Genomic DNA, 10,611 nt, shown 5'->3' on the forward strand with positions numbered 1-10,611 from the left:
AAGGCGGTCAAAGCGTGCAAGACGGATGGACTTTGCCGGCAGTGTGCTGCGTAGCATTCGTGTGTGTCGTGTGATGAGAATAGGAGAAGGAGCGACGAGATGGAAGTTCGGGATGCAGGTGAGTGCAAGCAAGCAAGCACGAAGAGCAGACAGGGGATGATCTGCAGCAGACCAATGCGGTCATTACTCCCCCAAATTTGTGTTGATCTGTCAGTGTCCCGCTCTCATTCCGCCATGCCATCCTGTGCCTTTTCGGTTGACAATTTTCGGACAGAGATGACCGAGTCGTACCGTGCCGCATACGCCACGATCTTCTTTTCCGCACCGCCGTGCAGGGCTTGCAGGGCCCATGTGCATCCACATTCAAATGTGGTGCGAGAGTGCTGGCGCCGTCAACGGAACAGCCTCCCGAGAAGCCTGTCATGGATTGCTAATGGAGTACAGTAGCGAGAGGATGCGAAACGGAAGGCGTGAGGAAGCCAAGCAGTATGATGTCTCGTACGAGAGATTGCGATGTGGAGGATCGAGTCTGAATTCTTGACTCTTACCACCTGATCGCGACCCACGTTGCTGATCTCGGCCTCACACCTCCATCGTGTCGCCACGGTCGCACCCACCTCGGCAACCTCTCTGATAGAGGTCTCGATTCGGCTGCAATGGCACCGTCCTCATCCTCATCTTCGTCGGCGTACGCGTTCAAGCCGGGCGGATCGCTCAAGCTTAAGGGCGATGACGGCAAGAAGGATAAGAAGAAGTAAGTGCCTCTCCTCCCTACCTTGTCTACTACGGTTCGTCGTACAAGCCAAAGCAAGCTGACGTTTCTGGCTCTTTTCGATCCATATCCACCATCGCACGATAGAAAGAAGAAAGTGAGATCATCGCTCTCCCACGATTCCAGGCACGCAACCGTCGCTGATTCCTCGACGGCGACCCGCTCTTCCAAGCAGAAGCATGTCAGGGATCACAGCAACGACGAGCAGGAAGACGACCTTGCAAGATTGGAAGGAGAGGTAGGCATGGGCTTGACAACGGAGGGGAGGAAGATGACCGAGGCGGAGCGCAAGTTTGAGGAAGTTCGCAGGAAGCGTCTTCACCAACGCATCGCAAAGGAAGCGCGCACGTCTCACAAAGAGAAGGTCGAAGCGTTCAACAAGTATCTCGGGTCGCTTTCGGAACACCACGACATTCCCAAGGTTGGACCTGGTTAGCGACAGCAAGCCCTCTTGGAATTCAGAGTATTGTTTGGTACAACGTTGTCTGGCAGGCTGGCTTTGACGTGACTATCCTCTTGAAGCCTCCATGAGCGCAATCGAATGAAGCTTCGAGAACGCTATTGTACCTGTGAAGTTGCTTTGTTCTGCATGTGAGGGATGTGTCGTCTCACAAATTTAGTGAGGAGTCCTCGATCTTTCGATCTTGAAGCCAACAAAGTCAGGGTCCAAACAAAATCCGATCCGTCGAGCGGCATTTCTAATCTTGGCGAAACGACTGGCTCGCGTGGCATGAAAAACGGCGGCGATTCTTCGATTCTTCTGCTGCTTGTCCAACGTCGAACAAGATTTCTCTTATCTCTTCGTGCACCTTCACCCCCACCATCCCACCTCCGTCCTGCATCTGTCACAGACATCCTCTCTCGAAGATGTCGACGGACGCATTTCAGGCGGCTCGCGTCGCCATAGACGAATGCCACAAGAAGGATCCCGCCTACCTCAACCGTTCCACCTCGCCCGCCTCCTCCTCCGACGAAACCAATACCAAGGTAGACGAACTCACCTATGCCGATCGAGTGGAATACTGGGCCTCCCACCTGATCGGTCTTCGACTCGAAACCACCGAATACCACCAGTTCGCCTCGCTCGTCTCGCCCTCCTCTACTTCCGATGTCGAATCCATCACCCGCACCGGCGAACTCCTCCGCATCGCCGCACGTTGCCAGCATCTCGAACGATTCCTCACTCCACGCTCCACCTACCCAGAAGGCAAAGCCGGCTATCTCAAGTGGAGACGCGACCTCTACAAGATCCAAGCCGATCGTGCCAAACAGCTCCTGACCGAAGCTGGTGTGGACGAGCAGAGTGCAGAGTGGGTGCACAAGTGGGTCAGCAAGACCGAGCTCAACCCTGGAAAGCAGACGGGAGATCTCGGAACGCAGCTGCTCGAGGACGCAGCCGTCTTGTTCTTCCTGCAGGACGAGTTGGAGCTGTTTGCGGGTCAACATCAGGAGTATGCCGAGCAAAAATTTGTGGATATCATCAAGAAGACCTGGAGGAAGTTGAGCGAGTTGGGCAAGCAGGAGGCGTTGAAGTTGAGCATGCCAAAGGGGTTGGAGCCCATCGTGTTGAAAGGTATCGCTGCGTTGGAGGGCGGTGCAGAGCAGAAGCAGCAAGAAGGGTAAGAATGCTGTGGTCCGAAAGCGGTTGACCTTTGATACCCCTCCCTCCTCTCCCCATTTCCCCCCGGTTCGGCGGCCGCTCTTGGGCCTTGATGGTCTCTCTTTGTGTTGCTCTTGGATCGACTACTTCTACTCCAACGTGCATGCAATAGAGTGAAATCGCCACCTTTCAGCCTAGCGGCACTGTTTTGTGATGAGTTGTGCATCTTTCATCTGAAACTCCCTTCGTCGGATCCTTGTCTAACGCCTGTTCTCTTTGTCCTTCCCCCATCAACAGCTCATCAACACTGATATCTCCCGCATCGTCGACCCCTCTCGCGCAAAAGAAGCAGACCTCGTCCTCCGCTCCCATCCCACCACGAGCGCTTCGACCCAAAACAGCCGCCGAAGCCCAAGCCCTTCTCGCCTCTCTGCCCGAAACCTCTTCCTCTACCGATCCCGACGTCTTTGGCGCACGTCTCCTAACCACCACCTCCGACATTTGGTCCCACAATGCCTGGGATCACGTCGTCCCACCTCCGTCCTACTACGACCTCGCCGCCACCACCCTCGCCCAACAAGCCGAGACCAAGCTCTCGCTTGACGAAGCCGAACCGTACCACGCCGCTCCCGCGTCGTTCTGGGATACCTTCTACTCTTCGCACGAGAACCGATTCTTCAAGGATCGAAAGTGGTTGCACCTCGAGTTTCCAGAATTGGTAGAGGCGAGTTATGCCGGTGCGGGAAGCAAAGTTGTGTTGGAGGTGGGATGTGGGGCTGGAAATACGGTGTTTCCGCTGTTACAGATCAATCAGAATCCGGAGTTGGTAGTTCATGCGTGCGATTATTCCAAGGAAGCGGTGGGAGTAGTTCAAAGTAGCCCTCTGTACAAGGATCCACCTGGAGGTGCAACCTGCCACGCTAGCGTATGGGATCTCTCAAGTCCCACCCACCTACCCGCCGGATTACAACCCGAAAGCGTCGACATCATCGTCCTGATCTTCGTCTTCTCCGCCCTCCACCCCAAAGAATGGTCACAAGCAGTGACGAACATCAAACGTCTCCTCAAACCGAATGGGATCGTCCTAGTCCGAGACTATGGCCGTTATGACATGCCCCAGCTGCGATTCAAAAAGAAACGAATGTTGGAAGACAATTTCTATCTCAGAGGTGACGGTACCAGGGTATACTTCTTCCAACCCGAACAGCTGTTTGACATCTTCAACGCCCAACCCCAGACCACAACGACGAATACCACCACCGAAGAAGAAGACGTCAAAGACGCGGATCAGGGCAATACCGAACTAAAACCCCACAACAGTGTAGAGACGGACAATAGAGACGATGGAGGACTGGCGATTGTGGAAAAGAAAGAGGAGGAGAACAAAACGTACGATTTCTCCACGACTCAAATGGCCATCGATCGAAGGCTGATCGTCAACCGCAAGGAGAGGAAACAGATGTACAGGGTCTGGTTGCAGGCCAAGTTTCAGCGTCTGGACGGGTCTTCAGCATAGAGAATCGCCACATCTTCAGTCACCTGTAGACAAGCTGTATTACATATCGCACATCAGTTCTAAGCAGATTGCGTATTTATATTGTCAGATGAACGAAAAGCGGATGAGAAGCGTTGCATGCGGACCTGAATGACAGCAAAGTAGGATTGGGATCACTGAATTTTAGAAGCAGCCGTGTGGCGCACAAAGGCCGGCTTGTTGGCTGCAAGAGAGTGGAAGGGTATGGTAGCATAAGGAGCCGCAAAGGTAACGTTCGAATCGCTTAGTCATCCGAGTCGTCGCTCATGAACTCGTCGTCGTCCTCAAAGACGGCCATGTCCTCGAATGCGACCTTGTATCGCAAAACACCACCGATACCACCGAAGCCCTTGCAGAACTGCATGCCCTCCTGCGATCGATCCGTGACGAACTCCAGGTTGGTACCGAACTGACGGTAGTTTTCCGCGAGCCACTCGAGCAGCGGCATAGGCTCTTCGACTTGCTCCATGGCCTCACCAGTGGCACGGTCCATGAAGCGCGTGCGGTCCTTCTCTTGCTCCTTCGTGAGCATCAACACCTGCTGGCTTCCTTCGCTGTCCTTGAGCACGTAGCGAGTGACGTCGAGGTTCTCCCATACGATCAGGGTCTCCACCGCACCCAGATCCAACGCCTTAAAGGTGTCATCCAGACCGAAGCAGTACTTGCCGGTCTCCATCGAGATCTCGTCAAAGTACTTCTGGATGAGCTTCTTCTCCTGCACGAACTTGACATTAGAAAGCGTCTCTGCTGCCAACTCGATTGCCTGGTTGAAACCGTTTTCGCCACCATAGGACACGTCGACGATCTTGACGATCTTGGGCTGGAGACGGTAGTCGAACATGTCGGATTGACTGAGTTCGGTCTTGAAGTCGGCGGAACCTGCAAGCACGAGACCGGCGACGTTGCACTTGTTGTCGGTGATAAAGTGTTGGGTGGAGAGCTCTGCGATCTTGCGGACATAGTTGTGACGGGCCTCCTCACGTAGACGGGCGAAACGGAGCGCTGACTGACCACCACGACCGTGCTTCTTTGGCAAGTCCACCGAGAGCTTCTGCAGTACTGTGCGCGTGTTTCCGGAGAGCGTACCGAAGAGCGAGCCATTACCGTCCATGACGATGAAGCCGAACTTGGCGTCCGCTTCGAGTAGCTCGCTTAGCGCTTCTGTGTGGAACTTGTTGTCGCAAAGGTAGAGTGAGGTGTTGATGGGCTTGAAAGGCTCAAAGGAGAAGTTGACCTTCTTCTCCTTGCCTTCGTCTGTAAGGATAGTGCCACAGTATACTACGAGACCGTTGTCGGGTACCCTGTTGTAGAGTTTGAGACGCTGCTGTGTGGAGGTGATGGCGGCGAGCACCGAGAGACGGTTGACACGCGACTTGATGTTGGAGGCGGTACCGTACTCCTGGGTAAGCATGTTGGTTGCCTGGGAGATCTGGGACTTTGGTGGAAGAATGAGCGAGATCATCGAGGTACCTGCACCGCGAGCAGCATCGAGCTGCTTTACGAGCTTCTTGATCTTCCAGATCTGGATGTTGGCCTCTGCGGCATCTTGTGCGTTGGACATAGTGGATATGGAATGATATCAGATATGAAGGCGATGCGATCGTTCTACGTGTCTCTGCTGGGTTGTGCTGCGGAACAGGAAGTAATTGGCCCGTGCAAGTAAGCTGCCAGTGTCGTCGAAGTTGAAACACGAAAGGTGCAAAAAGATGACCGACGCCACAAGAAGGTTGCCAGCGAAAGAGATGCGGACCAGGTGCGGGGCGCTTCGATGATTGAGACGAAGGAAGGGCTCGATAGTAGCAAGAAGAGGGACGAATCGATCGATATCTGTTTGCGCTTGGCCGTCGAGTGTCCTGTTTGCGTGGTCGACGTGAGAAGAAACCTGAAGAGCGCCGTCAAAAAATCGAAGCAACGATACAGTTGTAAGCGCCACCGCACACCACAGCAGAGCACTCAACGCCCGCTCAGCTGTTTCCACAGCGATTTATCCAACTGCCAAGACGTCCTCACCGAAAAATTTCTGTGCATACCGCGGACAATGAATCGGGAGCCGATCTGTCAGATGTCTTTTTGAGTCTAACAGTTCTCCAAATTCTCGTTTTCAGAACCAATTGAAATTGCACTGTTCTGACTGCTTCCGTTTGATGTCGCTCGGAAACGCTTCCGGTCGTTGCAAGAGAGAGTGGAATGTGCACCGGCTACATTTGGCAGTTCGGATCACAGCACAGTGCGGTCAGTTCAGGATCGGGTTGCAACTCAGAACAAAAAGAGGATCGTCATTTGGCTTCGGTTGCACCGCCGCTTGGATTCAACGGCCGGTTAGAACTCGACTTTTCCAGCCGGTCTCGTCGGTCATCAAGCTTCGAGAACAACACGCATCGTTTACGACTGCCGGCTCTCCTTCTCCTTCGTTCAACTCGCCCACGCTCGGTCCACCTGCTCGACCGCTCCATCCGACTGCTCCCACACTTCCGCTCACGATCATGCAATAGGACCTGCCTCGATACCAACGATTGGCATAGAACGCGAATACGAGCTTCGGTCGTTCCTTCTTGACCTTGCAGGCGAGCTTCTCGTGACGGCGTCGACATGTCTCGCTCATCCAAAGCAAAGGGCCGCTCGGCCAAGTCGACAACAGTGACGATACAATACGATGCCACGCTCAAGTCTTCGCTCGTCCACCTGCCCATGTGCCTTTACGCACCCCTGGTCGACCTTGCCGTACCTCCACAGTCGCTCGTCGTCGAAATACATCCGACATCCACCACGAGCCAGTTTGTCGCTCCCTACTATGCCGGTTGGTCAGGCATGAGTGCAGCACCGCTGTCGGTCGCTAACTCGCTTTCACAGAAGCCATCATCGTCATCATCGTCTGCCAACGGAAAGTCGACCGCATCCGACGTGCTCAACATCGCCCCTTCCCTCGCAGCATCGTTCCATCCTCCCTTGCCAGACGGTGCCATCTGCTCTGTGCGTCTCCTTCGCTCTCCGCCTCTTCCCACCGCCACCAAGATCGATGTCACCCCATTGTCGGCTGACGACTGGGAGATCCTCAGTTTGCATGCTGAAGAGGTCGAGCTCAACATGCTTGGCCAGGTGCGCGCAGCCACTACCAATCAGGTCATCACCGTTCATGTCGGCAGAGGCGCCAACACGCTCGTGCGCTTCCGCGTCGACTCCACCACCCCGAGCACAGCCGCCGTAGACGCTGCTGAGCCCGACACCGACGATGCAGATGCGGCTGCCTCGGCCATTGCCGTTCGACTCTCTACCGATACCGAAGTCATCATTGCTCCTAGATTGCGAAAGAAGGCCGTCGACCCATCCATGGAAGAGGAGCACTCTTTGCAGCCTACCAATAAGCCAACCCTCAATGGATCCGGCGCCGGGAGCGAGGTGCACGATCTGCGGCACACGCTACCAAAGCTGCTTTGGCGCGTCTTGCCTCAACGCTTTGCCCAAGGTCTGCACCTCGACAGCTTCTCTACAAGTGTCGTGGTACCATCATCGTCGGCGATAGGTCATGCCCAGCTGCAAACGGTCTACCCGGATAGCCGCTTATCCGTCACCAAAGTGTCGTGTCCAACCAACAACAGTGCTCAGGAGATGTCAAATGCAGGCAGAGACAAGGGCTCTGCTTCCACATCCGCGAATGTCTTCGACGAGGCGAGCAACGATGCAACCACCTCCTCAGGTAACATGCCTGTGAGGCCCACAGCGAGCGCTCGCTTTATCAGTGCCGATGATCTGCCAGGCGCCAGGATCCACAATGATGCATCTTGGCCAGAACGACATGTTCTGGTTGGCGCCAGCCTACGTGAACAGCTCGGCATCCAGGATTATGATCTACTTCGGTTTGGACCCCCACCTCCCGGATCTGCCAAATCTGTCCCATCAAAGGCCACTCAGCAAAATGGTGATGCTTCGACGGCTTCAACGGCAGCAGAGGAGAGCGAGTCGGACCTGGCCGGCGTCGAGCGCATCCTCAGTGATGCCAAAGAAGCAATTTCGGCGTGCTTCCGCGCACGCGCCCTCGAAGCGTCCGCCGGCTCCGCTTCCGACACTAGACCGTTCCAAGGGTCCTCGAGCATGCTGCTTTCGGGAGGGCCTGGCTCCGGCAAGACGGTCGTCGCCAAACAGCTCGCTGCCGACCTCTCACGCGACTTTGAGCTTTGCCTCGCCACTTCGTACTACGACTGTTCGCCTTTCAGCGAAGAGCGCGTCCCCGTGCTACGCGCCCGCTTCACCGAATGGCTCAACGAGGCCGCTTGGAAAGCTCCCAGTCTGCTCATCCTCGACAACATCGATCGCATCATCCCGGCCGAGATGGAACACGTCGATTCGCAGCGTTCACGTCAGCTCGCCGAGGCGTTTGTCGCAAGAGTCAGGGACTGCGTCAAGAGTTTCGGCGTCTTTGTCGTGGCAACAGCACAGGCCAACACGAGCATCCACAGCTTGTTGAACTCCAGTCATTTGTGGCTCGACAACATGCAACTCAAGCCGCCCGGTAAAGATGGAAGGCGGGACATCTTGACGCATCTGGTAAGCAAGAAGCTGAATAATGCCAATAAGGATGGCGAGCGGGCGAGTTCAGAGTTGAACTTTGTCACCCTGGCGACGCAGACCGAGGGGTATCTGCCGGCAGACTTGAAGGACCTGGTGGAGAGAGCCACGCATCAAGCTGCCATCCGCAGTGCAGAGACAGGCGCCAAAGCCAGTCACGGTCGTCCTGCAGTCAATGGCCTGGCAAAGAACGGCAACCAGCCTGTCGTTGCGAACGGGACCGCCGCTCATCAAACAGACGCACACGAAGCCCTTTCAATTACCATGGATGACTTCACGCAGGCCCAGGATGGATTTACGCCCTTGTCATTGCGAGACGTCAAGCTCGAAAAATCTTCGGTCGCATGGTCCGACATTGGCGGCTTGGTCGAGACGCGTCGTGTGCTGCGCGAGACGTTGGAGTGGCCCACCAAGTATGCGGCCATCTTCGCTTCGTGTCCGCTCCGACTTCGATCGGGTCTCTTGCTCTACGGCTACCCAGGATGTGGTAAAACGCTCCTAGCTTCGGCCGTAGCGAAGGAATGCGGACTCAATTTCATCAGCGTCAAAGGACCCGAGATCCTCAACAAGTACATCGGTGCGTCGGAGAAATCCGTTCGCGATCTGTTCGATCGAGCTCAAGCAGCGAAGCCATGCGTGCTGTTCTTTGACGAGTTCGACTCCATCGCTCCGAAACGTGGACATGACAGCACCGGTGTGACGGATCGCGTGGTCAACCAGATGCTGACGCAGATGGATGGTGCGGAGGGTCTGGATGGAGTGTACGTGCTCGCTGCGACGAGCAGACCGGACTTGATCGATTCGGCACTGCTGAGACCAGGAAGGTTGGATAAATCGTTGCTGTGTGATATGCCGGGAGAGGAGGATAGGCTCGACATCATGAAGGCGATCGCTACCAAGGTCCACCTGCATCCAGAGGTCAGGTTGGACGAGTGGGCGAAGAGGACAGACGGCTTCTCGGGAGCGGATCTGCAAGCTTTGCTGTACAACGCGCATCTGGAAGCCATCCACGAATCTATCAACGCGGTGGACGCAGGTGACAAAAAGGAGGAGGAAACTCAAGGCGAGGTGAAATTCACCAGCATCGGTGGCGGAAAGAAGACGCTCAGCGGAGCCGAGAGGCAGGCGTTGGTCAGGAAGTTGGAGTTGGTACTGAAGAACTCCCAACCGCAGATGAAACGCGTTTTACCGTCAAACCTCACGTCCAAAACGGCATCGAACGGCGTAGAGGTGAAGAAGAACAAGACGCTGGTGACGGAAGCTCATTTGGAAACGTCGATCAAGAGCACGCGGCCGAGTGTTCCGATGGAAGAGCAGAGGAGGTTGAGAGGGATTTATAGGACTTTTGCGGGCGACAGGGAGGGCAACTTCCCGGATGGAGAGGCAAGTACTCAGATTGGTGCTAGGAGCAGTCTCATGTAGCACACTAGGAGGAGGCAATAGAAGAAAGAATGGTGGTTTTGACGGTGCAGATGTGTGCGGTTGTCGAGGGTCTGTGTAAGAGGGAACTGTGGGCGAGTAAGGGCATACAGCATTGGGCGCGTATAGGCATCTTCATATTACGCTTGCCGATGGAACGGCCGGTTTCCAACAGAAGATCGTAATCCACTACCACGCTTGGGCGGGGTGAGCGGACTCGTTCCACCGACGACCACGGCTAAGAAAGGACAGCAGGCGACGATGAGCCTACATGCCAGCCCCGCGACTCACACCTCTCTCGGTGCTGCACGTCGCAGCAGTCATGCGATGCTCTGGTCCACATAGAGCCCACACCTTAGTATTAACAATGGAGTCACACCTTAATCCTAACAATGGAGTTCCACACCTGACGTCCCGTGCCACTGTACATGTGATCTCACAGAGAGACAATCAAGAAGCGGCTTGTTCCGAAGCCTGTGCCGGGCTTTGCCGAAGGAAGAGAAGAACCGAAGTTCTCATCCTCGGGTTTGTGCATCATCGAGGCCCAAGCTGCGACCAGGTCAAAGTTTGGGCTGCCATGTAACGTAGGGTTCTTTTGATTTTTGCACAATTCGACGTCTCTTTCACGTTCAGATCCCGCACAGGTGAGATTTCGTCTTTTTTTGCCACTGCCACGCTTGCAGAAGAAGTGACCGGCGTCAGCGAATCACATGCATGAACGTA

General features: G+C 55.2%; 5 protein-coding genes across 5 annotated transcripts; 4 read left to right on the forward strand and 1 right to left on the reverse strand.

Moving 5' to 3' along the window:
* Positions 1-656: 656 nt before the first annotated feature.
* PHSY_007518 (hypothetical protein) lies at positions 657-1,208 on the forward strand (the record flags this gene model as incomplete). Its single annotated transcript, XM_012338112.1, has 2 exons — positions 657-754; positions 899-1,208. The coding sequence occupies 2 exons, from the start codon at positions 657-659 to the stop codon at positions 1,206-1,208; spliced, it is 408 nt and encodes a 135-aa protein (XP_012193502.1).
* Positions 1,209-1,639: 431 nt separating this feature from the next.
* PHSY_007519 (hypothetical protein) lies at positions 1,640-3,888 on the forward strand (the record flags this gene model as incomplete). The annotated part of the gene is made up of 2 exons (XM_012338113.1): positions 1,640-2,391; positions 2,670-3,888. 2 exons carry the CDS (start codon positions 1,640-1,642, stop codon positions 3,886-3,888), a joined length of 1,971 nt encoding a protein of 656 aa, XP_012193503.1.
* Positions 3,889-4,150: 262 nt separating this feature from the next.
* PHSY_007520 (hypothetical protein) lies at positions 4,151-5,467 on the reverse strand (the record flags this gene model as incomplete). Its single annotated transcript, XM_012338114.1, has 1 exon — positions 4,151-5,467. One exon carries the CDS (start codon positions 5,465-5,467, stop codon positions 4,151-4,153), a length of 1,317 nt encoding a protein of 438 aa, XP_012193504.1.
* Positions 5,468-6,093: 626 nt separating this feature from the next.
* Positions 6,094-6,462, forward strand: PHSY_007521 (hypothetical protein; the record flags this gene model as incomplete). The annotated part of the gene is made up of 1 exon (XM_012338115.1): positions 6,094-6,462. One exon carries the CDS (start codon positions 6,094-6,096, stop codon positions 6,460-6,462), a length of 369 nt encoding a protein of 122 aa, XP_012193505.1.
* Positions 6,463-6,495: 33 nt separating this feature from the next.
* Positions 6,496-9,891, forward strand: PHSY_007522 (hypothetical protein; the record flags this gene model as incomplete). The annotated part of the gene is made up of 1 exon (XM_012338116.1): positions 6,496-9,891. One exon carries the CDS (start codon positions 6,496-6,498, stop codon positions 9,889-9,891), a length of 3,396 nt encoding a protein of 1,131 aa, XP_012193506.1.
* Between the last annotated feature and the right edge of the window lie 720 nt (positions 9,892-10,611).

This window comes from Pseudozyma hubeiensis (assembly GCF_000403515.1).
Source record: "Pseudozyma hubeiensis SY62 DNA, scaffold: PHS70, whole genome shotgun sequence".
In the NCBI taxonomy this organism is placed as follows: domain Eukaryota; kingdom Fungi; phylum Basidiomycota; class Ustilaginomycetes; order Ustilaginales; family Ustilaginaceae; genus Pseudozyma; species Pseudozyma hubeiensis.